Source organism: Neofelis nebulosa, chromosome 7 (genome assembly GCF_028018385.1).
Source record: "Neofelis nebulosa isolate mNeoNeb1 chromosome 7, mNeoNeb1.pri, whole genome shotgun sequence".
NCBI lineage: Eukaryota > Metazoa > Chordata > Mammalia > Carnivora > Felidae > Neofelis > Neofelis nebulosa.
Genome location: NC_080788.1, coordinates 140,052,898 through 140,079,911, shown reverse-complemented (window position 1 = coordinate 140,079,911; position 27,014 = coordinate 140,052,898). Strand labels below are relative to the sequence as shown.

The window sequence follows — 27,014 nt, the reverse complement described above, 5'->3', positions numbered from 1 at the left end:
AGACCTCTCTGACCTCACCCGTAGCAATCTCTTACTCGACACATCCCCAAAGGCAAGGGAATTAAAAGCAAAAGTGAATTATTGGGACCTTATGAAGATAAAAAGCTTCTGCACAGCAAAGGAAACAACCAACAAAACTAAAAGGCAACCGACGGAATGGGAAAAGATATTTGCAAATGACATATCGGACAAAGGACTAGTATCCAAAATCTATAAAGAGCTCACCAAACTCCACACCCAAAAAACAAATAACCCAGTGAAGAAATGGGCAGAAAACATGAATAGACACTTCTCTAAAGAAGACATCCGGATGGCCAACAGGCACATGAAAAGATGTTCAACATCACTCCTTATCAGGGAAATACAAATCAAAACCACACTCAGATATCACCTCACGCCAGTCAGAGTGGCCAAAATGAACAAATCAGGAGACTATAGATGCTGGCGAGGATGTGGAGAAACGGGAACCCTCTTGCACTGTTGGTGGGAATGCAAACTGGGGCAGCCGCTCTGGAAAACAGTGTGGAGGTTCCTCAAAAAATTAAAAATAGACCTACCCTATGACCCAGCAATAGCACTGCTAGGAATTTACCCAAGGGATACAGGAGTACTGATACATAGGGGCACTCGTACCCCAATGTTTATAGCAGCACTCTCAACAATAGCCAAATTGTGGAAAAAGCCTAAATGGCCATCAACTGATGAATGGATAAAGAAATTGTGGTTTATATACACAATGGAATACTACGTGGCAATGAGAAAGAATGAAATACGGCCCTTTGTAGCAACATGGGTGGAACTGGAGAGTGTGATGCTAAGTGAAATAAGCCATAGAGAGAAAGACAGATACCATATGGTTTCACTCTTATGTGGATCCCGAGAAACTTAACAGAAACCCATGGGGGAGGGGAAGGAAAAAAAAAAAAAAAAAGAAGTTAGAGTGGGAGAGAGCCAAAGCATAAGAGACTGTTAAAAACTGAGAACAAACTGAGGGTTGATGGGGGGTGGGAGGGAGGGGAGGGTGGGTGACGGGTATTGAGGAGGGCACCTTTTGGGATGAGCACTGGGTGTTGTATGGAAACTAATTTGACAATAAATTTCATATATTAAAAAAATAAAATAAAATAAATAAATAAATAAATAAATAAATAAATAAATAAATAAAAACGCTCTTTATACAGTTTTATGTCCGTTTGGTTGCTTTTGGCTACAAGTAACAGAAAGTCAAATTCAAAATGGCCCCAACACTGACGGGATTCATGACCTCCGATAAATAACATTCAAAAACCTGGTGGCTCCAGGTGCCCCGTGATGGGCCTCTCTGCTCCTCTGATGCCCTCTGAGCTCTACCTTACTCACTGTGTGGCCCTCCTCTTCAGGCTTATAAGCAACACTGGCAACAGCAATCCCAAGTGTCATATCCACAGTCAATAATATTCCCAGAGGGAAGAAGTTTGCATCTTCCTTGCAGCAGAGATGAGCCCTTCCCAGAGGTCTCCTGGCAGCCTTCTCTCTGTGCCAAAGAGCGCACCACCCTGATTTTCCTGGGCACAAAGTGAGATTACACCTCCCAGGCTCTCTGGCGGTTGGGTGTGGCCATGTGACTGGGTTTTAGCCTAAGGGATTTAGAGAAGGGACGCACATGTCTTCAGGCCTGGCTTGCAAAGGTTCCCCCAAGCATGATCTTTTGTGACTTCTCCCCGGGGGGGCTCCCTGGTTTGATATAGATTTGCATCATGGCTCTGGAGGCCGTTCTGGGAGATGGTCAAGCCATCCAATGGAAGGAGTCTGGGTCTCAAATCAGAGTTGGGAGGACACGTACTCATTCATCTGGGACACTTGTCATATGTTCTATATGAATAAGAGAGAAACTTTCCCCGGGGCGCCTGGGTGGCTCAGTGGGTTAAGTGCATCTGACTCTTAACTTTGCCTCAGGTCATGGGGTCGAGCTGAGTCGGGCTCCACACTGACAACGCAGAGCCTGCTTGGGATTCTCTGCCTCCCTCTCTCTCTGCCCCTCCCCAACTCATGCTGTCTCTGTCTCTCTCAAAATAGATAAATTTTAAAAAATTGTAACGTAAACGTCAGCGGAGAGAGCACCCCTGTCTTCCAGTTTTGGTGGGCAGGTAGGAGCCTCACTTTGCTGGAAGCCTTGCTCTAAGCTCCGAAACTACCTCCTGTCATAAAGCTATGAAAGGTTTGTTTTTCCTCTGGATAAAGCCAATTAGCTAACGCAGATGGCCACCCAAATTACTAGGTGACTCTGAGACAAACTATTTGTGACAGATGGTGATGTCAAGGCCTCTCACTCAAGAGCTAATTGTTGTTGACCAGGAAACATGTATGCAATGGATTGTATCTGCTTGACTCTAGAAAAAGGTGAGATTTCCTTCTACGTTTGCAACCTCTTAGCGGATCGCCTACGCCAAGCATGACATTCCATTTTAATGCTTGTTCCGTAATAAAGCTATTTCTTTTCTCTCCTGCCTTGTGGAGGGATTTGCTGGGCTGGGTGAAGATTTTGCTTTTAATTATTAAAATTATTTATTTTTTTCTGAACCATTTGAGAGCAGATTGCATACACCGCACCCCTTTTCTCTTTACTTTTCAGTGTGTATCTCCTAAGAACATTCTCCTATGAAACCGGAGTGCAGTGACAAAATTCAGGAAATTTCATACTGATAGGATAATTTTATCCAATCTACAGTCCATGCCCCAACTTTGTCAACCGTCCCAGTAATGTTCTTTATAGCACTTTTCCTCTGGTACAGACTCCAGTCCAGGATCACGTTTGGCCCTGAGCCGCCATGTCTCAATCGTCTTTATTTGGAACAGTGTTTCAATTTTCCCTCTCCTTGCCATCTTTAAAGAATATAGGCCAGTTATTGAATAGAACACCCTTCGATTGGGGTCTGTGTGATGATTCAGATTCCTACATAGCGAAACTGGTTTCCTCTCTACCCCCATCTACCTCTTCATCCACTGGATGATTTCGAAGGAAATCTCACACATAGCATCATTTCATCCATAAATGCCTCATTCACTTCATTGCAATTGAATTTATTCATTTTATTTTCATATTTAGCATTACTAGGTCCTGTTTAAGAGACTCCCTGTATAGATTCTATTAATATTTCTCAAAAAATGAAAGTTTTGGTCTTCACTTTTAATTCTGTGATCCATCTGGAACTGAGCTTTTGTATGGTGCAAGGTAGACAATTTTGGGGGGTGATGGAGATGTCCTCTATCTTGGTTGCTGTGGTGGTTACACAACCATATGCATTTGTCAAAACTCACAGAACTGTGCGAGGAAGAGGGTGATGGGTACTCTATGTACCTTATACCTTAATAAGCCTCACGTCAGTCCACCATGAGCTGTTTATGGACATATAAGTTAGAGCCATAATGGGAGGATGGGGACATGCCACAGGGCATAGGAACTAACGCAGCAGCCATTTCCCCCTATTTTCTTTGGAGGACCCATCTCTTCTCCACTCTCAGCCCCTGTAGTTTGGGAGCCAGTCACCCCCACCTCTAGAAGTGAGTATAGAACCCCAGGCCTGCCCACCCCGAGTTCTGTGTTCCCCTGGCCACTGTGACCGGCTCAGGTTGAGGCTCAAGACCTGGGATGAGACAAAACGGAAGTGGAAAAGAGAATTGAAGCTCCAGGGGACGTAAGCCTGGGAGCTGCTGGGGCCTAACGGGAGGGGAGCTTACGTGAGAGCAAAGCCTACTCAGGACCAAAGAAGCCACGGAAGAGAGAAAGAGCATAGCGAGGTCTGAAGACATTGTGTTTAAGCCTCCAGTTCCAGCTGTGCCTGAAGTCCACCATTGGACTTACCAGCTATGAGTCAATACATTCCCGTTTTGCTTAAGTCAGTAGGAGCGGTTTCTCACTCATTGAGCACGGTCAACCAGGCCTGCAGCCAGTCGACTGACCAATAATTGTGTTGCAACAGACCCTTCGCTGGACATGCTGAGGGAAAGAACCACGACAGGGTCCAACGACTGGCTTGGCCCTTGAGGTGGGGGCCACCAAATGGAGTGGGTGAGCGAACTTTACTTTTCAGAAAAGGACTGAAACCCTCAGGGCCCTACGTCAAGCATGTCCTGCTTCACCAAGGGAGAGACAGTTAAACAAACAAATGGCCTTTGAGGCGAGGTGTGATAAATCCCTAAATATCTCCTTGTTATAGGTAATGTATCCCACTGATTCTAATGTGTACATTTCCCCCTGACATCCTGACATCTCTGACGTTAGGGTGCGCCTCGGGATCAACGGCTGATTACAGCCGTTCTCAGCCAGGAGCATTGACTCTGTCCTTGCTGGTACCTGAGGGTGACCTTGAGCACAGCTGTTCATACTAGCATCCTTCCAGATGGAATTAGGTACCGCATGTGATCATTTAATTGCCTTCCTAAATGTCTCTTTAAAAGATCACGTCGTGATTCGGCGCTGAAACTAAAAGGCAGTTCATGCCACAAAGGCACTGGGGCAGAGCTGCGAATGTAAACCTGGTATCTGTAAAGAAAACAAGCAGCCCCTGGGAGAGTGGCTGTGGCTTCACATTTTCTTGCGAAGTAAGAACTATGGGCTTCACAGAAAAGGAAATAAATGCCGCGAGGCAGGGTTCATACTGAGTTACCGGGCGGACAAAGAAGGGAGGCGTGAGTCAGACGTCTGGACTCCAAATATGAACAAGTTGGGGGTTGTTATCACAACGGCATGTTGCTTATATTCCCCTTTCCGTCTATGCGCAAGAAGGTATGGGGCAGAAACACAGGTCTAAGTCTGAAAGAGCTTCTTCAAACAAGAAGTGTAAGCGATACGTAAGCATGGTTATGGTTGAGTGTCATTTGTAGAGTTTCCTTTTCCTTTCTCAGGGGCACATAACACAACGAGGCCCCTTAGAATTCAGCGTGCCTGGGGTCCGTGATTTCCGTTGAACGCTTATTCCGGGATGGGCTTCAGGAGTGTGTAAGAAGACACAGTGCCCTAGAGAAAGTTCTCTCCACACACACATCAGGGCGTCTCAAGGGTGGGATGTCGCAGAAAGGAAAAGCTAGTGCTCTACTTACGGGGTCCAGGAGTTTGGAGCGTGCCCAGGTCATCACCGTGGATACCAAAATAAATAGCTTTCGCTTCTCGAAGTGGCTGACTTCTTCATTCAGTGCTGTGGGGCCAAAAAGCAGGACAGTTATTCAGATCCACAAAGACCTGGTTTTCCAAATCATGTGTGGGACTTGAGATTACTCCTTTTTTCAGGGAGCACGTTAAGACAAGTGTCACCTCTCTGCTCCACTGGCCTGTCCCCCCCTCTGCCCCCACATGTCCCTAGCATGTTCTTGGCATTCTCCCTCCAGCCACCTGACCTCTTCTGAGCCCAGCTTACAACCTGAACCCCCATTCCTGTCTCCTGGCCTCTAGCAACGTGCTTTCACTTTCATGGAGTGCCAGTGGTAGTAAGGATCATAGCTGGTTCGATTGGAACAGTTCACGAGCTTTACCGAATCCTTACCATTACGAGATAGGTATTACTATCAACTCTGTCTTACAGATGGGGGAACAGAGGTGCGGTTTGCCCAGAGTCATGGAAGAGGGCTGGGCGGGGTCCGATCCAAGCAGCCTGCTTGCAAGGCCTGTGCTCTCCCCACTAGGTCCCAGAGCCAGCCAGCTGCGTGGAGAACGGAGCAGGAAGCCCCATCAAGGTTAGGTCTGGGGGTTGCAAGGGCCCCCAGTCAAAAGGCAAGGCCCCCTTCTGATCACACACAAAGCATTCCTGTGTAGCTTGCGCCCTTGTGGAAGGAAGCAATTTGGGGTGTGCCCACCCTTCCCACTCTACCTGGCCGGGGGAGGGCGGCCCATGCAGCAGGTGCTGTGGGCCATGGCTGGAGGGCCTTTGGTTCAGCAGGACTAGCTGAGTGGGAACGCTCTGTAGGAATCCGAATTTAGAACAGTGGTGGGTGGAAAGGTAAACATTTGATTTCTGAAGGCTTTGTCCCTCCCCAGGGGGGCTCTCTGCACATTTAAGCATTGAACCTCTTAAATACTTTGAGCATGGGATGCTGCTAAAATATTTTTCGTGAAGTAGAATTTTCCAGAAGGAAAGAAATCTGCTAAAGGGAGGTCTCGTTACACTGTCAGAGGATCTAAGTGACACGGTTGTCATGGTACATTTTTAGTCTCATGAGCTGATTCCCTAAAGAAGCAAAACAATAAAGTGCTGATATCCTGAATCTAATAAATGTGCGGATTCTGAGCCCGAGGTGAGACAACGTTACAGAATTAAGTAGGAGAACACTGTGTCCACATATTAATCCCTGACTCAAGTGTTCAATTTAGTTTCCATTTTTATTCTATTAACAAAAATTGCCGCTTCAATTTAATTTTGCCCTTTTACCCTTTCTGTCCTCCTGTGCTTTTGGCTGGCCTATTTTGTGACTCCCTGGCACACTTAGACATCCTCGAAGTGGGTTAGCCTTTCATTTATGATTATTTTAATGGGTCTAAAATAATCTGCTTTTTCACTGGTGAACAAGCACATTTTATTCCGCCCCCCCGCCGCCGCTTTTTTTTAAGTAGGCTGCACTCCCAGTGTGGGGCTTAAACTCATGACTCTGAGATCAAGAGTTCGATGCTCTGGGTGACTGAACCACCCAGGCGCCCCCACTTTACCCTTATATGCAAATGTTTTCTCTCATTTCTAATACTTTATTCCCTTTTCCTGTGTCATTTTGCCTTCCTCTGAAAGGCAAGGTAGGAGAATCTTTTTATATTGAGACATTTTAAAATTACTTAATAAAACATTATTAAGAAGTAATATATATTCATTGCAAACACACGAAAAACTAACAAACATACAAAAAAAAAAAAAAAAAACCCAAGTGGAAAACAGGTCCCAAATCTAAGAATATGCACATCAGGTAAATGACAAAATTCTCAAAGCCCCACTGACCCCATCCCCCCCAGGTGACGCTGATGGCAGACTGGAGGCCTCTGACTGTCCTTTCTTGCAGACATGAACACTCTGTATCTCAGAAGTCTGGCAGCACAGCTAAAACCTTTCCAGAAAACAGAGAAGTAACATTTTCTTAATTATTTAAATCTCTTGGGGCGCCTGGTAGCTCGGTCGGTTAAGCATCCAACTTCGGCTCAGGTCATGATCTCACAGTTGATGAGTTCGAGCCCGTGTCAGGCTCTGTGCTGACAGCTCAGAGCCTGGAGCCTGCTTCGGATTCTGTGTCTCCCTCTCTCTCTGCCCCTCCCCCACTCATGCTCTGTCTCTGTCTCAGAAATAAATAAACATTGTTAAAATGTCAATACTACCCAAAGCAATCTACACATTCAGTGCAATACCAGTCAAAATTGCACCAGCATTCTTCTCAAAGCTAGAACAAACAATCTTAAAATTTGTATGGAACTACAAAAGACCCCCGAATAGCCAAAGTAATACTGAAGAAGAAAAAGCAGGAGGCATCACAATCCTGGACTTTAGCCTCTACTGCAAACCTGTAATCATCAAGACAGTATGGTATTGGTACAAAAACAGACACAGACCAATGGAATAGAGTATAGACTCCAGAATTGGACCCCCAAATTTGGCCAACTAATCTTTTTTTTTTTTTTTTTAATTTTTTTAATGTTTATTTATTTTTGAGACAGAGAGAGACAAAGCATGAACGGGGCAGGGTCAGAGAGAGGGAGACACAGAATCCGAAACAGGCTCCAGGCTCTGAGCTGTCAGCACAGAGCCCGACGCGGGGCTTGAACTCACGGACCACGAGATCATGACCTGAGCCAAAGTCAGCCGCCCAACCAACTGAGCCACCCAGGCGCCCCAGGCCAACTAATCTTTGACAAAGCAGGAAAGAATATCCAATGGAAAAAAGACAGTCTCTTTTTTTTTTTTTTAATTTTTTTTTTAACGTTTATTTATTTTAGAGACAGAGAGAGACAGAGCATGAATGGGGGAGGGTCAGAGAGAGGGAGACACAGAATCTGAAATAGGCTCCAGGCTCCGAGCCGTCAGCACAGAGCCCGACGCGGGGCTCGAACTCACGGGCTGTGAGATCATGGCCGAAGTCAGCCGCTTAACCGACTGAGCCACCCAGGCGCCCCAAAGACAGTCTCTTTAACAAATGGTGCTGGGAGAACTGGACAGCAATATGTAGAAGAATGAAACTAGACCACTTTCTTACATCATTCACAAAAATAAACTCAAATGGATAAAGGACTTGAATGCTAGACAGGAAGCCGTCAAAACTCTAGAGGAGAAAGTGGGCAACAACCTCTTTGATCTCAGCCATAGCAATTTTTTACTCGACACATCTCCAAAGGAGAATTAAAAGCAAAAATGAACTATTGGGACCTCATCAAGATAAAAAGCTTCTGCACTGCGAAGGAAACAATCAACAAAACTAAAAGGCAACCAACGGAATGGGAAAAGATATTTGCAAGTGACATAGCGGATAAAGGACTAGTATCTAAAATCTATATAAAGAACTCACCAAAGTCCACACCCAAAAAACAAATAATCCAGTGAAGAAATGGGCAGAAGACATGAATAGACGCTTTTCCAAAGAAGACACCCAGATGGCCAACAGACATGAAAAGATGCTCAACATTATTCATCATGAGGGAAATAGAAATCAAAACTACACTGAGATACCACTGACACCAGTCAGAGTGGCCAAAATGAACAACTCAGGAGACTATAGATGCTGGCGAGGATGCGGAGAAATGAGAACCCTCTTGCACTGTTGGTGGGAATGCAAACTGGTGCAGCCGGTCTGGAAAATAGTGTGGAGGTTCCACAAAAAATTAAAAATAGATCTACCCTATGACCCAGCAATAGCACTGCTAGGAATTTACCGGAGGGATACAGGCAGGAGTGCTGATGCATAGGGGCACTTGGACCCCAATGTTTATAGCAGCACTCTCAACAATAGCCAAATTATGGAAACAGCCTAAATGTCCATCAACTGATGAACGGATAAAGAAGATGTGGTTTATATATACCATGGAATACTACTTGGCAATGAGCAAGCATGAAATCTTGCCATTTGCAACAACTTGGATGGAACTGGAGGGTATTATGCTAAGTGAAATAAGTCAAGAAAGACAGATACCATATGTTTTCACTCATATGTGGAACTTGAGAAACTTAACAGAAGACCATGGGGGAGGGGAAAGAAAAAAGAGGGAGAGAGCCAAACCATAAGAGACTCTTAAAAACTGAGGATAAACTGAGGGTTGATGGGGGGTGGGAGGGAGGGGAAAGTGGGCAATGGGCAATGAGGAGGGCACCTGTTGGGATGAGCACTGGGTGTTGTATGGAAACCAGTTTGACAATAAATTATATTTGAAATAAACAAACGAACGTACATTAAATCTCTTTATTAGAATGAAGGAGGAAGCAGTAACACACCTACATTTTAAAGCTCATGGAAGGAGATACAGTGTCCACGTTTGAGAAATGATTATGGTCTCTTGAGGAACAGGGTGGGGGGGTCCTATGAGGAGCTAAAACCCATCTGTCACAGCTGGAGGGCAGTGGTTAACATCTAAAATTCATAATCACAGGACATCAATGCTGGTATTTTTATGTAGGAAAAAAAGCACAAGTGGGTTAAACGAGGTTTCTCTTGGGGTACAGGGATAGAGTTGAAAGGGTATTCAGGGCATCATAACTTTTTATTCTAAGCCCTACTGTGCTTCTTAATTTTCCAAACATGTTCAGGTTTGTTTTAGTTTTTTAATGTCTGCTTATTTTTGGGAGATTGAGAGAGAGAGAGAGAGAGAGAGCAGGCGAGAGGCAGAGGGAAACAGAGACACAGAATCTAAAGCAGGCTCCAGGCTCTGAGCTGTCAGCACTGAACCTGACATGGGCTTGAACTCACGAACGGTGAGATCATGACCTGAGCCGAAGTCAGACGCTTAACCAACTGAGCCACCCAAACGCCCCCAAACATGTCCAGGTTTCATTTCAGGAAAAAAAAAAATTAATTACAAGAATACATTATATAGAAAAATCAATTCTCAAAGCCTGACACAAAATAAGGATTCATTACATGTTAGCTCTAATTATGATTTTTAAGTGGTGCAATTATTTCAGAAGGCACGGTTATACATCATCTGTAAATGTTTGCAAAGGGACAAAATGCAGAAAGCAGGCTTTCAAAGAACCTGTTTCAAAAGATGACACAATGTTCCTGGTTTTGATTTGTTCCCTACTGGATGAAACGTAGGCACGGTGAACACAGAGGAACCAAACGCTCTAAGCTCCTGAGGAATCTCACACACCCGCAGACGGCACTTCTCCATCATTTCCCCGAGTATGGTGCGGTCATTCGCGAGGCTCCATCCCATTTCTTTTCATTTAAGCCAAAATGTCACTTTGCTGTTCATCTCATTCGAGGGTTGGCAACGTAGCGCCTGTGTTTATAAATGAAGTTTCATTGGAACCTAAGAAACAACTCCTCTCCTCTTAAAGTCACATCCCCCTTGTGATACCTGTCTGATAAATATGCCATTCTCTGTCCTGCATTAGAGTTCCTCACGTGTGCCTTAGCTCTCCTGTGGGGCTACAGGGGCCTTGAGGGTATAATCTTTTTCTTATTTGTCTTTGTATCTCCCCAGTACCTTCGACCGCACCTCCTTAAGCAGTGCCTGTAGAATGAATACACACGTTGCATTTTGAAAGTTATTTCCTTTAATGATTAAAAATGTTCTATCCTTGGAGTGCCTGGGTGGCCCGGTCGGTGAAGCGTCTGACTTCGGCTCAGGTCACGATCTCATGGCTCCTGGGTTCGAGCCCCGCATCGGGCTCTGTACGGACAGCATGGAGCCTGCTTGGGATTCCCTCTCTCTCTCTGTCTCTCTCTCTCTGTCCTGCCCCTGATTGTGCTCTCTCTCTCTCAAAAAATAAACATTTAAAAAAAATGTTCTATCCTTTGGAAGCACCCATTGTTTATTTTATATATTTATTTATTTTTTTATAAAAGCTGCTTTTTAAGTTTGTTTATTTACTTTAAGGTGAGGGGACAGAGAGAGGAGAGAGAGAATCCCAAGCAGGCTCCACACTGTCAGCGCACAGTCCAATGTGGGGGCTCGAACTCACGAACTGTGTGATCATGACCTGAGCCGAAGTCAAGAGTGGGATGCCTAACCAAATGAGCCCCTCGGGCGCCCCACCCATTGTTTAATCAAACAAGGGAGCCATGAAGTCTCAGCTGACTCTAAGGCCATAGTAGTCCACATGAACAAATCAAAACCTAAGTCTGTTACGGGCTGCAAGTTTCGGAAACCAACACCCAAGGACAACCAGTCACAGTCAACTAGCCTCTTCCAGGTAAGCCAGCTGAGTACACTATAGCCAATCAGATAACTTCCTCACTTTGCTCTGCCTTTGCTCTGTAAGTCTTTCCCCTGGCCCCTGTTGGTGAAGCTCTCCAAGCCACTTCCGGCATGGCGTGCTCTCGTGAATCGAGTTTTGCTCAAATAAATTCTTAAAGATTCTCATATGCCTCGGTTTATCTTTTAACACTATCCAAAGGCTGATGAATATTCATCAGCTTTTTTTTTTTTATCAGAGAAAGAGAGAGAGAGAGAGAGAAAGAGAGAGAGAGAGAGAGAGAGAGAGAGAGAACGCACACACAAACGGGGGAGAGGGGCAGAGGGAGAGAGAGAGAATCTTAAGTAGGCTGCACGCTCGGAGCCCAACACGGGGCTCGATCCCACGACTCTGGGATCATGACCTGAGCCTAAATCAAAAGTTGAACGCTCGGCCGACTGAGCCACCCAGGCGCCCCTCATTAGCCTAATTTCATTTCATGTTTTAGGTAAGTCTCAGGTCAGTTTTCCCACGGTCCTAATTCGCCTCGTGTTCATTAGATGACTCTTGGGTTAAGTAAGTTGCACAAAGGCAGCATCCCTGGAGACAAAAGAAAGAAGTTCACTGACCAGAGACTGCCCAGATGGCCTCCTCTGCTTGCTGTGGGTTCTCGGTGATGTTATAAATGATGATGTCACACTCCAGGAGGTGCATGAGAAGGTCCTCCCGAGAGATGTTCTGAAAAAGAGATGTGACAGTCATTTGTTGCAAGGCGCTAACCTTAATATTTAGCTGGAATGACAATTTCCAAATTAGATATACGGCAGATGAAGTGTCCTACAGGAAACATTTGCAGGGTTTCTATTTAAAACGAAATTTTGGCTCTCTTCTGTGTGTAGTTTCCAAGTAACAAATAAGTTTATGAAAATAGCTGGGAACAGATGATTAAAAAATTGCATAATGATTTTAGGTACTATTTCTGCAGGCTGTTTAAACCCCAATTCAGAAGGGAAGAATTAGAACACACTGGAAGAAAAATGTGTGAGGCATTTGAAACTAATGCAAACTCTATGCAAGATTACTTGAGCCATTATATATCCTGAATCGCTCAGAAGTGCTGATGAGTGATGAATGTGGATGGTTTCAGAACCCTCATGATGGCATTCATCCATTCTCTTCGTACATGCAAGGTGCCTTATTACAGTCGACAGTTGGGAATATTTCGAAAACACAGGAACTTTTAATGGGTGGAAATATAAAAGTGCTTACATTAGACAAAAGTAACTTCGGTGATCACTGTGTTTTAGGTAGGTGTTCCTTCCTGGCCACAAACTGAGTGGCTTAAACCACAGAAATTCATGTCCCACGGTCTGGAGGCCACAAGTCCAAGATCGAGGTGTCGGCAGGGCCGGTCCCTTCGGAAGGCTGTGACGGAGATTTAGCTCCGTGGCTCTCTCCTAGCTTCTGGTGCCTCTCAGGAAATCTCTGGGATTCCTTGGCTGGTTAATGCATCAACCACATCTCCGCCTTCCTCTTCCCAGGTGTTCTCCCTGTATACGTGTCTGGGTCTAAGTTTTCCCTTTTGGTAAGGATGTCAGTCGTATTGGACGAGGGGTCCACCCCAATGACCTCCTTTTAACTCAATTTCCTCTGTGAAGACCTATCTCCAAATAGGTCACGTTGTGAGCTTTCTGGGGTTAGGGCTTCAACAGATCTTTTTTTGGGGAGACACAGTTCAATCCATAATACACTCCATTCTGTTTCTTTTCTGGGCTGAATGGGCAGAAGGGAAGACACTCTGAAAATGCCGATCCAAACATCAGTTTTTAATTTTTCAATAGTGAGACGACACAGGACGACCCTGCTCTCCCAACGCACCTGAGACCGATCTAGATTCAGAAATGACGTGGGAAAGGAAGGAAGGAAGTCACTGGACAAATGGAAGGCGTGTGCTCCAGATGCTGCCCGAGAGAAAGAAGAGAAAGCATCTATGATTCCAGCCCGTGACAGCATGTGAGAGTGGCGTCCAAAGAAACACGCACACGCATGTGAAGTCATAGCTGGATTTCGGGTGAAACAGGCACGTTTCCAAGAGGATGGCCATCCTGATCAGACGTTGCGTGACCACATTTTGCCATTCATTTGTTTACCCATCCAACATTTGGGGGCCTTTTGTTTGACCCCGAGGATAGAGGCAAAATGAATAATGTCTGGTTGTTTACACTAAGGAGCATTGTGTGTGTGTGTGTGTGTGTGTGTGTGTGTGTGTGTGTGTGTGTGTTGTTGGGAAAACTTATAGCAAATTAGCAAATTTTGTTTGTTTTGTTGGGAAAACTTATAGCAAATTATAGTCTAATGCAGACAAGGACATATCTAAGGATATAAGAAGCCTTTGAACAAATTAGAAAAAGGCAATCTGCTCTTTGTGGGGAAATGATAAGGCGGCACCTACTCTGGGGCACTCTGAACCCAGCAGAACACAGCTCCTACTCATGTCCTTAGGCAGGCGCCCTTGCACAGTGTGCAACCTGCCCAGCCTTACATGGCAGCCCCCAATATAGAAAGGGCTATCATAGAGGTACATCTGAGGTTTGATAGACCAGGAGGAATATGTGATTAAGGCTCCTGGGAGTTGACATTCGAGTCGGATTGAAGAGTGAATATGAGCTCATTCAGCAGAGCCTGGAATAGTGGATGGTTTGCTGAGCCAGGCAGAGGCACCTTCCACAAACTAGACCAGCCTAATGTTTTCCATCCTCCGCTCTCTCTCACCTTACATGCCACCCTTGCCTCTTCTCCTTGGTTCCCTGCAACCCATGCTCTAAGCTATGCTGATGTTTTTCCTATTCTAAAGCATACCACACACTTCCCCATGTGTTCCCGCCTTGTGTGACATTTCCTTGCCCCCTTATCTGCCTGGCAGTCTCTACTCAGCCCTAGAGGCCGGGCCTCAGTCCCAGCTTCTCCCAGTAGCGGACCATCCTCCATCCCGGATGGAGGCTCCGGGATCTCCAGACCCGAGGAGCTGAGGGGGCCGGGGGGGAGGGGGGGCTGATCTGTGTGGTAGGCAGGGTGTGCAGCCACATCTGCCTGGCTCCGTACCTAAGACCGAGCGCTCATCAACTGCCCTTTTCAGATGCTGCTGTGTCCACACCTCTGCGGTCGTGCCCACTGCACTGCCGTGGGGCTGCGTGTTTGTGTGCGAGTCCCTGCGAGGTGTGAGCTCCACGCGCCTCTGTGGATCCTTAGGACGCTCGAGACACGTTCACGGATCCGAACTCCAGTGTAAATGGTGGGTGCTGGTAAAGATCTGAACTAACGCAAATGGCCACGCTAAGGGGAAGGGGGCACCTCGTGGAGAGGCTGTAAGGCGCCCAGGTGAGGACCTCGTGACCAAGAGGGGGCGCCACGAGCCCACAGCTGCGGTAGCGGGGAGTGCGTGAGGACACAAACGTCCATTTCCTCTTCCCCTTTCCCGACAGAACCCCAGTTTTGTTCAGGTGCGCCCCTCTCAGCCTGGGGATCTGAACTCCACTCCCTAGCTTCAGGGCTGGGCTTTATTGATCTCAGGGTACAGTGATCGGTTCAGGAATGGGCATGTGACTCACTTCCACACCGCGAGATTTAAGGAGACGCCTGTAGGGGACCGTGGGATTGTTCATCCTCCTTTCTCTGAGCACTTCAGGAAGTTCTCTTCACCGCGGTGTTGCTGTGTGTGAACGTGAGGCCCTGGACCGTTGCCGCCTTGCTCCCCGCCCAAGAGTGACGTCACCCTTAAAGGAAGGGAGAGGCCAGGAAGGGGCAGAAAAAGGAGCTGCAGCCCCTGGATCACGCCAGCCCTGAAGCTGCATCTTCCCTGAGACAACCAGCCACATAAACTGAAGAATTTCCTTCTTTACTAAGCCAGTTTGCCTTGCCTTTTCCCCCTATGACTTGCAGCCCCAAACAGCCCAAACAGATCTAGGTCCTTAATCAAAATTAGGAGGCTGAAAGAGTGGTTTTGTAGAGGAGGAAAATAAATTTCATTTGGGGGCCCATTGAACTAGAAGTGCCAGCAGGACATCTGGGGGAGTGCACCAGGGGGCAGTTGGATTTGCTGGTCAACAGGGCTGGAGACAGATTTGAAAGGCATTGGCCTGTATGGGGGAGCTGGAGCCATAGGACCAGAGAAGCTTGAGGAGGGACATCCCTTACGAGAAAGGAGGGAGTTCTGGGGAAAAGCGCGTTTAAAGGGCAGAACGAGGAAAAGGAGCCAGTGAAACAAGGAGTGCTCAGATGCACGAGGGAAGTCAGGGGGTAAAGACCACAGAAGAGGGAAGGAGACTTTCTCCTGGGAAGCCGGGTAAGATAGGACTTTGGGAATTAGGCCAGCCGGGAATTAGACCAGTGACACGGGTCAGGGTATTTCCTGTGGCTGGACCCTCGCTGAGGGGGCAGGGGCCAGGGGCGGAGAAAGAGGCTGGTAGCCACCAGGAAGGCCGAATGAAGTTCAAAAGATGTGCGCACTGAACACATGTATAGGCAGAAAGAAAGAAGCCAGTGGTGACTGAAGACCCAGGAGAGGGTGAAAGGGGGTAAATGGTGGAGAAGGTTCCCTAAGATGGCAGGTTGGGGGGAGAGGACTCTTTCATTCATTTCACAAGTGTTTATCGAGGGCTGCTTTCAGCCAGTTAATGCGCTGCGTGCCAAAGATGCACGGATAAACAGGGCAACAAGTGAGGCTCGGTCTATTCTTAAGGCTAACCATCTGGGGCAGTGTGACCCACAACAGACAGATAGTAACAATGGAGTGGGAAAAGTGGGATGATGTAGGCAGGTAAAGATGCTGTGGGAGTCCAAGAAAAGAGCTCAGATTCCAAACTGGGAGTGGGGAAGAAGTGGGAATCACCGAGGGCTTCCTGGAGGAGATGGCATCCTGAGTTAAGTCTTGCGGAACGAACAGGGCTGGGTGGGGTTGGCAGAGGAAAGTCTGTTCCAGGGTACGGCGTGTGCAGAGCTGTATGGCAGGGTCTGAAGAGCGGCAGGCAGGCCGATGAGAGGCTGACACCCCTACTGGAGGCATTCAAATGTCTCAGGTTGTGTGCGTAGAGTTTGTCATGCGGGGGCAGTGAAACTGCTAGAGAAACGTGAAGACGGTGGGAAGTTAAGTTGGACACACTGGTGGTTCAGCAAGGCTTGACTCGAAAGGGAACAGATGCTTCTCCTCTTTGTTCTTGAAGCCCCCCTCTCCTCTTCACTTGTTTCTCTGTAGAATCCTTTGCTCCAGGAACACGGTATGGATTCTGACATCCCACTGACCTCAATGTACACTTAGTAACCAGACTTGGATGGCAGGTGCCAGCCCTGAGACCACCTTGAAGAGTGGGTCTGCAGTTTGCTGTTGTTGTTGTTTTCAAGTTTTTGTTTAAATGCCAGTTACGTAACGTACAGTGTAATATTAGTTTCAGACGTAGAATTTAGTGGTTCGTCACTTACATACAACACCTGTTGATCAACACGGCAAGCGTCCTCCTTAATGCCCATCACCCAGTTAGCCCACGCACCCCCACTGCACCCCTCCGGTAACTGTTCTCGATAGTTAAGAGTCTGTTTCCTGGTTTACTTCTCTCTCTCTCTCTCTCTCTTTCCCCCCTATATTCATCTGTTTTATTTATTTTAAGAAAATTATTTATTTTTGGGAGAGTGCAAGCGGGGGGAGGAGCACAGAGAGGGGGACAGAGAATCTGAAGCAGGCTCTGTGCTAACAGGCTGACAGGAGCTAGTCTGATGTGGGGCTCGAACTCCTGAACTGCGAGATCATGACCTGAGCCAAAGTCGGACGCTCAACCGACTGAACCCCCCAGGTGCCCCTCATCTGTTTTCATATGAGTGACATCATACGGTATTTGTCTTTCTCTGACTTATTTCACTTAGCATAAGAATCTCTAGCTCCATCCACGTCGTTGCAAATGGCAAGATTTCATTCTTTCTAATGGCCGAGTAATATTCCATTATATATATATATATATATATACACACACACACACACACACACACACACACACACACACACACACACCACATCTTTTTATCTGTTCATCAGTCAGTGGACTTTGGGCTCTATCCATAATTTGGCTATTGTTGATGAAGCTGCTATAAACATCAGGGTCCTTTGAATCAGTAGTTTTGTATCCTGTGGGTAAAAGCCTAGTAGTGCAATTGCTGGCTTGTAGGGTGGTTCTATTTTTAACTTTTTTTTTAAGGTTATTTATTTGTTTTTGAGAGAGAGAGAGAGGAGGGAGGGGCAGAGAGAGAGGGAGAGACAGAATCCGAGCAGCCTCCGTGCTACCAGCATTCCCACCAGCAGTGTAAGAGGGCTCCCCTTTCTCCACATCCTCGCCAACCCCTGTTGTTTCCCGTGTTGTTGATTTGATTTGATTTTTTTTCCTGTGTTGTTGATTTTAGCCATTCTGGCAGGTGTGAGGTGGTATCTCAATGTGATTTTGATTTGTATTTCCCTGATGATTGATGAGTGATGTTGAGCATCTTTCCATGCGTCAGCCATCTGGATGTCTTGTTAGAAGAATGTCTGTTCGTGACTCCTGCCCATTTTTTTAACCGGAAGGGTCTGCAGTTTTGAAGGCATTAGCCTGCTGTAGCCTCCTTTGCCTGGCAAAGTAATAAGACTATCGTTCCTCTTTATCCCCACACTCTGTCTTTGTGTTATATTTTAGCTCCCGAGCACAGAGTTGGGTTCAACAACGGCCGCACCGTTTCTCAGTAAGACAGCAACATAATGATATGTTATTTCCTAGTGGCTTATTACCAAAGGAGGTTTCTCCCTCCCAGAAAGCGCCCACCATAGTTGGGTAGTGAGGGGCAGCATGCATTTTGAACACAGTTTAGAAGATTCTATGAGTCTGCAAGTCCAAATTAGATCCATCCCTTCCAGGAGTATCTAATTCAAATTCTTTGCTCCAGGCACACATTTAAAGTGGAGACAATGGTTGTTCTCCGTCAGGGGAGAAAGACCTGCCTCCACCTGTCCCACACCTTCTTGCACCCCCACGTGTGCGGAAGAGAGAAGGAGAAGCAGAGAATAACAGCATATTGTGAAGGTGTTGGAGCGCAAGGTGACTCTGCCCTTGGTCAACTCTGAGCAAAAGCCACCTGGACTTACGCTGTATGTCTCCACGGCAAAGTTGGGCGGAACGCCTTCGAGCTTGGAAAGCGTACCCACGATCTGGAACGTGCTGTCCTTCAGTTTGGATGAGGCTTCCATGGCTGACTTACTTTCTTCTTCTTCCTCTTCTTCTGTGATTTCTTCAAGTGAAGCCCCGACTACACAGTTAGACAGGAACTGCAAGAAAACACAAACTTGCTAAGAAAATACTAAGGACAACTTAGAGAAAGGGTAGACAGTTGGAATGATTCTAAACACCGACCATTCTTGAGGGCTTGCTAGAGGTACCCCACGTGCATAGCCGATGCGTTTTACCCTGGTGGTTTGCTGAAACTAACAATGACCCCAGTAACACGGCCAAGTGGGTATTATGGCACTCTAATTTTAAAGTGTTTCTAAAATTTATTATTTATTTTTGAGAAAGAGAGAGTGCATGCAAGGGAGGGGCACAGAGAGAGGGGGAATCTCAAGCAGGCTCTGCACTGTCAGTGCAGAGCCTGATGCAGGGCTTGACCTCCCCATCCTGGAGATCATGACCTGAGCCGAAATCAAGAGTCAGATGCCCAACCGACTGAGCCACCCGGGTGCCCCAATGGCACTCTCTTTTATAGATGAGGAAGCCAGGCCCAGAGAACTTAAAGAAGGTGTTAAGAATATTGCCCTGCTCTGGCAACGGGCAGAGCAGGGCTGCAGTCACCACGATGATCTTGTCTAATAGAAATGTAGCAGTGTAATGTGATCAACTCAGGTAAGTTAAATTGGCTAGTTGCCACATTAACAGCAGTAAAAAGAAACCAGTGTAACTAATTTAAATAGTGTTTTCTTTACCCAACAGATTCAAAATATTATCAGTTTAACATGTAATCAGTGGAAAAAAATTATTAATGAGATCTTTTATGTTCCTTTTTGTTCACACTAAGTCTTTGAAATTCGATGTGCGTTTTACGCTGACGGTAGGCTAATCTCCATTTGGATTTGCCACACTGAAACGTTCAATAGCCACATGTGGCCAGTGGCTACCTTTACAAGTAATGAAATAGAATGAAGTTGGCGAAGTTTCGCTTTTTATTTTACAGAAGTTATCCTTGGGAGTGGCTTAAGAAATGTTAAAGAGTTTCATATATACACGTGTGTGTGTGTGTGTGTGTGTGTGTGTGTATACACAAACGTATATGTATGTATATATAATCTGTATGTATACTTTATAAGAATGGTTTTAATTTCCATATTAAACACGTATGTAATCATGATACTATTACACCGTGGGAGGAAAAGCAAACCAAAACGAAACAAACAGGAAGTCCCACCTCATTTATTTTGATAAACGTCACTTTGAGTTAGTAATGCAAGATTAGCAGGTTCAACCTCTTACTGGAAGATAATTCTTCCAAGTATGTCATGTATATTTTCATTTCTCTCTCAAACATACATATTCCATTTTATTATCTCATTTCACAGATGAGGAAAGAGATGCCCAGCTGGAAGTAACTTGCCCAAGATTGCACGGGCAGGGAGGGGTACAGCTGGACCCTGGGATCTCAAGGCTGCACACATACCACGCCCACCACACTGCTCCGTCCCGGGGACAGAGAGGGGGCAGCAGGGGCTGTGGGGAGCGGGTGGCGTTGCCCAGCTGGGCAGGGAACCTGAAGACCAGAGACCTGGCCTCCATTTCTTTTATAGACTTCTTATTCCCACTCACATGGTGCTTGGTACAGAGAACAGCAATTACCTAAAAGGCCAGAACTAGAGGTCCAGGTGAATTAAGGAAGAACTGAAAATTCTGTTACTGATAAGCTTTTGCAAAAGATCTCTACAAATGGAAAGAAAAGAAAATTTGCTCTAAAAATATTATACTGTAAAAAAATAATCAGAGCTCAAAAGGGGGGTAAAGTAAAAAGCTAAATTCTCTTCCCTCCCACTCTCCTAATCTCAGTCAGGTTCACCTCTCTTTGTACAATAATCCAGTAGCTTTCATTGGATTTGGAATATAAACCAAGAGCCTGACCTCCACCCCCTCCCTGCCCCCAGATGTGGGCCTTTGTGTTGGACTCTGCTTTAATTTATGCAACAAATATCCGTGGAGTGCTGAGCACGCCTGAGGCACCATTTAACTGCTGAACAGGCCCACCTTCTGACTTTCATGGGCCTTTTCCTCCCCCCCCCCAAAATGAAAAATTATATTTCACGACTGTATTGCCATAGAGACCCACAATCTTTGACTCTAACGTTTCATTTGGTTCCTTCTGATTTTATTTTATTTATTTATTTATTTATTTATTTATTTATTTATTTATTTATATTTTTTTAAATTTTCAACGTTTTTTATTTATTTTTGGGACAGAGAGAGACAGAGCATGAACGGGGGAGGGGCAGAGAGAGAGGGAGACACAGAATCGGAAACAGGCTCCAGGCTCCGAGCCATCAGCCCAGAGCCCGACGCGGGGCTCGAACTCACGGACCGCGAGATCGTGACCTGGCTGAAGTCGGCCGCTTAACCGACTGCGCCACCCAGGCGCCCCTGGTTCCTTCTGATTTTAAAAGAAACATTTCTGGGGGCACCTGGATGGCTCAGTCGGTTAAGGGTCCGACTTCAACTCAGGTTATGATCTCACAGGTTGTGAATTTGAGCCCCATGTCAGGCTCTGTGCTGACAGCTCGAAGCCTGGAGCCTGCTTCAGATTCTCTGTCTCCCTCTGTCTCTCACCCTCCCCTGCTCACACTCTCTCTGGCTTTCTCAAAAATAAATACAACATTTTCAAAAAGAAAGAAAGAAAGAAACATTTTTGTCAGTCGCCAAGTCTCTCGGGCCCTGGGCTCCCTACCTGCTGCCCTGCGGCCTGGTTCCCTGCACCCTCACCTCTCTGCCCTCGGACTCCCTCCTGCAAACACCTGGGCTTCCAGCTGGAGCTCTGCGTGCAGACTGGTGCCCAGGACCAGGAACCCTCTCTTAAGGGGAGCCTCTGACAGCGCCCCGTGGCACAGACCCTCGCTGGGTTCGGGGGTTCGGGAGCCCGGGGCGGGGGACCGGGAACTGGGGTCTGGGACTCCACTCTGACCCTCCGCTGCTCACCTTCCCGATGTTCCCGCTGCTGTATGAATCCAGCAGGTTTATAAACACCCTCTGGATCCGGATAACTTTCTCCATGGGTGCAGTAACTTCCTCTTCCTCACCCTTGGTGGCAGCCGCACGGTAGCTAAGGAGAAAGCGTCCCTCTGGTTGCCAAGGAGTTGGGGAACGAGCGAACTCTTCAGGGGCGTGGCCTAGGGCGCGGGGCGGAGCGTTCCTGGGGTGGGGGCGGGGCCGCCGGTTTCCCGCGCGGGGCGGGCTCTGCCGGGTGGTGGGGCCAGGGTGGTGTGCCCGCTCTGCTTGCTTCCGCGCCCTGTGCTCTGGTGCAGGGCGAGTTCTCTTTCGAGGCCTCCTGAGGCCTTGACACAGGGGCCAGACGACCCCTGCTCCCTTTCCTCTCTTTGATTCCGAAACTGGAAACACCCCCCAGGGGTCACCTGACGCGGACCGCTGGAAATACTGCTGAATCCGCTGATCCAGGAAAGCTTACACACACGTTGCCCTGTGGGATGGTCTGACCAGGACGTGACAATCCTGCAGCGCAAAGAGCAGCTGTGGCCATGGAGTTTCGTGTCCAGGACGCTGGAACGACAGCGCGTGTGGTCCTCACTGTCCAGTTGCTGCTTGATTCATGGGGCTCAGCTGGCTTTAGGGGCTGTTTGGTAGCAGTTCCGGGAGACCTGGGGGCTGGCAGGGGTGTCATCCACATTCCCAGCGAAAGGCTTTGACCTTTCCAAACGAGATTATACATGCAGGTGCCCAGCTAAACCTACAAATTAAAAGATGACATTCAGTTTGTCTTATCACAGGACCACAAATGACCTTGTGGACTATATATCCTGCCCTTGTCTTGGAGCAGTCTGATTCTATTGAAATGCTTTGTGTTCTACACAATAACTTGTTAAATGTAGATATTTAACCCATGCAGCATTTTTTTTTTTTATACACACTGTATTTATTTAGAGAGAGAGCATGGGGGAGGGGCAGACAGGGGAGGGGTAGAGGGCGGGGGAGACGGAATCCGAGGCAGGCTCTGCACTGTCAACATGGAGCCAGTCTCCGGGGCTTGAACTCACCAATGGGTTGCGATCGTGACCCCAACAGAAATCAAGAGATGGCAATTTAGCTGACTGAGCCACCCAGGCGCCGTGTGTATGTGTGTGTGTGTGTGTGTGTGTGTGTGTGTGTGTGTGTGTGTGTATTTAATTGCCTCAAAAATGGATGTGACCCAGGAGCTTCATACAACTTGGAGGTTCTGGGCACTCAGCACATTTGGCCTTGAATCCCAGCTCTGCAGCCATCTGTGGGAGATTGGGATAATGTTTTAACCTTACCTCAGCTGTTAAATTGGCTGTAAAACAGGAGTGAAATGACCAGCCTAACAGGGCTGTTAGGATTAAGTAAGATATAGACGACAGCATTTTCTGAAATGGTGTCCAAAGGTGAAATCGCTTTTTATTTTTCTGCAGGGCTAAGGTACAGGTCTGCAAATGGGAGCCTTTCATTTTTTTTTCTTTCTCTTTTTCTTTCTTTCTCTCTTTTCTTTTTCTTGTCTCTACCCCCTTTTCTTTTTTATATATGTCTCACTAAAACTTGTTTTGATACAATTAACACCTTGAAATTTTGCACTCACTTTGGGAACAGCTTGCTCACAGCAACAGTTTTTTAAAAGTTATCAACAAGATGTAAAAATATTCATGCAAGACCAGTGCAAAACTTTATGGAGTAAATATTCTTCAGCATTCTTTCAAATGACTTTAGTCCAAATATTCTAGAATTCACTAGATGCCTCATTTCGATTTTAGTTTGTCCCTATTGATATGCAGCTAAGCAGGTGAGTATTTTGAAAGTGATTCAACTGGTCGTCTTACTATATAATAGCTCAGCTTTGTTTCATTCTTATGGTTCTCCTCCTACTAACTGGTAAGCGACCTGGTGCCATAGTTCCAAGTGGATGGTTTCCAGAGCATTTATTTTACAGCTGTCATGTTGGTAGGTGAGGGAAGGAGGGTCTATTGATTAATTCTATTATGTCACCAAGTAATGTCCCTTTCTTTGTCTGTTATCCTTTTTTAGAATCAGCTTTCATATATAGGCATACCTTGGAGAATTTTGGTTTCCAGACCACCACAATTGCAACAAAGCGAGTGAATTTCTTGGTTTCCCGGTGCATATGAAAGTTGTGTTTACCCTACAGTGTAGTCGATTAAGTGTGCTATAGGATTATGTCTAAAAAAAAAATCGATGTACCATAATTAAAAAATACTTTATTGCTAAAAAATGCTAACCATTATTTGAGTGCTCGGTGAGTTTTAATCTTTTTGTTGGTGCAGGGTCTTGCCTCAGTGTTGATGGCTGCTGGTTGGTTAATCAGTGTGGTGTTTGCTGAGGGTTGGGGTGGCTGGGGCAGTTTCTTAAAATAAGACAACAATGAATTGCACACCAATGATTGACCATTCCTTTCAGGAATCATTTCTCTAGCATGTGATGCTGTTTGGTAGTGTTTTACCCACAGTAGAACTTCTTTCAAAATTGGAGTGAATCCTCTCAACCTGTCCTGCTTTGTGAGCTAAATTTATGAGATATTCTAGACCTTGTCATTTCAACAATCTTCACCAATAGGTTCCATCTTGAGAAACTCACTTTCTTAGCTCATCCATAAGAAGCAACTGCCCACCCGTTCAAGTTTTATTGTGAGATTGTAGCAAATCAGTCCCGTCTTCAGGCTGCCCTTCCAATTCTAACTCTCCTGCTGTTTCTATCACATCTGCAGTGACTTCCTCCACTGATGTCTTGAAACCCCCCGCATCATCCATGAGGGCTGGAATGAACTTCTTCCAAACTCCATGTTGGTATTTTGACCTCTTCTTGTAAATCATGTTTTCATGGCGTCTAAAATGGTGAATCCTTTTTAGGTTTTCAATTTACCTTGCCCAAATCCATCAGAGGAATTATGAGACAGCTACAGCTTTTCAAAATGTATTTCTTAAATAAGACTCGAAAGTCGAAATTACTCCTTGATCCGTGGGCTGTAGAACAGACCTGCCTGTTGTTAACAGGCCTGAAAGTAACATTCATCTCATTGCACGTCTTCATCGGGTATACACTGTCGATAAGCGGTAATATTTTGAAATGATTTTTTTTTTTTTCCTGAACAGGTCTCAACAGGGGCTTAAGATATTTAGCAGATTATGTTGTAAACAGATGTGCCGTCACCCAGGCTTAGCTGTCCCATTTTATAGAGCACACAGTGGATTTAGCGTAATTCTCAAGGGCCCTGGGATTTGGGGAATGGTAAATGAGCATCGGCTTCCAATTAAAGTCACTGCTACATTAGCTCCTAACAAGTCAGCCCGTCCTTTGAAGCCAGGCATTGACTGTTCTCTAGCTATCACAGTCCTAGAAGGCATCTTCTTCCAGTAGAAGGCTGTTTCATTCACATGGAAAATGTTTAGTGTGGCCGCCTTCATTAGTTAGCTTAGCTGGATCTTCTAGAGAGCTTGCTTTGAATTGGACTTTTATGATATGGAGACGTCTTTCCTTAAACCTCCTGACTAACCTCTGGCAGCTTTGAACTTCTCTTCTGCAGCTTGCTCACCTTTCCCACCCTTCATAGGATTGAAGAGTTAAGGCCTTGCTCTGGCTGAGGTTTCCTGGTATAAGGGAAGGTGGTGGTTGGCTGATGATCTATCTAGACCACAACCTCCTCCACACGAGCAGTAAGGCTGTTTTGCTTTATCATTTGTGTGTTCACCGGAGGGCACTATTAGTTTCCTTCAAGAACTTTCCCTTTGCGTTCACATCTCAGCTAATTGGTGCAAGAGGCCTCACTTTTGGCCTACCTTGGCTTTCCATGTGTTCCTCGCTAAACATTTCTAGCTTTTGGTTTAAAATGAGAGATGTGCGGGACGTCTGGGTGGCTCAGTCGTGGAGTGTCCACCTTCGGCTCAGGTCATGATCTCGCGGTCCGTGAGTTCGAGCCCCGCGTCAGGCTCCGTGCTGACAGCTCAAAGCCTGGAGCCTGTTTCAGATTCTGTGTCTCCCTCTCTCTCTGACCTTCCCCTGTTCATGCTCTGTCTCAAAAATGAATAAAGGTTAAAAAAATTTTTTTAAATGAGAGATGTGCAACTCTTCCTTTTACTTGCACACTTAAGAGGCCACCGTAGGGTTATTAAGTGGCCTAATTTCAATATTGTGGCTCGGGGAATCGGGAGGTGCAAGGAGAGGGAGAGAGACGGGGGGGAACGGCCCGTCGCTGGAGCCGTCAGAACACAGTTTATCAATAAGGTTCACCGTCCTGTATGGGTGTGCTTTGTGGCACCCGTAACAATGATAATAGTAACATCAAAGATCACTGATCACAGGTGACCACACAAATATACCTTTAATTTGTGGAACTGTCCGCCCCGCCTCCCCCCTCCCCTGCATTATCTGTGAAGCGCAATAAAATGAACTAAGCCTGCAGCCACGGAGTTCAGGTGACACTTGTGTCACTGGATGGGGACAGTTGGTGGAGACAGAAGACGGGGTTCTGACCCCACGCGTGCTCACGGGTGGACTGCTGAGCAAGGCCCTCCCTCTGTCCACGTCTCAGCCAAGCCATCCCCAAAACAAAGGGGCCGAGGGCAGAGTTCGGAGGTCCGCGTGGCACACGTCAGGATCTGTGTTTCACCCCGTTCCCCGTGACAAACAGCACATCCTGGGTGTTTGAACACCAGACAGGGAAGAGCGCGGTGTGATGCAGGCGGCTAAGGACACCACTAGTGGCCGATTCACTGCTGACCTGGAGGAAAGGTGGGAGGAAGGCTGTCGTCCTGGGCAAGGGGTGGGCGGGCACTGTCCGGGCTTCGCAGTCAAGCTGCCTCTTCAAGGGTCCTGTAAGTGAGCACGATGCAGTGCAGCTTGGTGCTTTTGAGAGGAAAAGGTTCTTCGGCCGCTGAAGCACCATCCAGATCTCGCCGAATTATCGCCTAAAAGCTAACGAAGAAACTGTGAAAAAGTATGAAGACGACGACGAAAATTACCTATCTTATCACCTACTGATAGCTCGTGTTAACACTGCAGAACATTTTATTCTTCCCGTGAGTTGTTCGAAAACAGATCATAGTTTTAGATCTTTTTTTCACGTGGTATAATTTTTTCCCGTTGCCATTTTTTTTTCATTATTTTTTGAAGTTCATTTTTGAGAGCGCATGAGCAGGGGGAGGGGTTGAGGTGGGGAGGGGTGGACAGAGGAACTGAAGGGGGCTCTGTGCTGACAGCAGAGAGCCTGATGTGTGGCTCGAACTCACAGATTGTGAGATCGTGACCTGAGCCGAAGTGGGATGCTCCACTGACTAGCCACCCAGGCGCCCCTTTCTTCATGATTTTTAACGGCCGCACATTTTTCCATCAGGAGGACGTAGCATAACAACCACTTTTTAGAGCCTTTCCAATGTTTCGTTAGAGA

The 27,014-nt window shown here is 46.5% G+C and overlaps 1 protein-coding gene across 1 annotated transcript in view; it reads right to left on the bottom strand.

Moving 5' to 3' along the window:
* Window positions 1–25,179, bottom strand: part of AK7 (adenylate kinase 7) — a 74,759-nt gene extending 49,580 nt beyond the window's left edge. Inside the window, exons 1-5 of the mRNA XM_058740593.1 lie at window positions 25,125–25,179; window positions 21,569–22,050; window positions 18,493–18,672; window positions 11,963–12,071; window positions 5,080–5,174 (exon numbers count right to left, since the gene is read on the bottom strand). Coding sequence (XP_058596576.1) covers window positions 5,080–5,174; window positions 11,963–12,071; window positions 18,493–18,672; window positions 21,569–22,050; window positions 25,125–25,179 — 921 coding nt within the window. The remainder of the gene's footprint in view (window positions 1–5,079; window positions 5,175–11,962; window positions 12,072–18,492; window positions 18,673–21,568; window positions 22,051–25,124) is intronic.
* Between the last annotated feature and the right edge of the window lie 1,835 nt (window positions 25,180–27,014).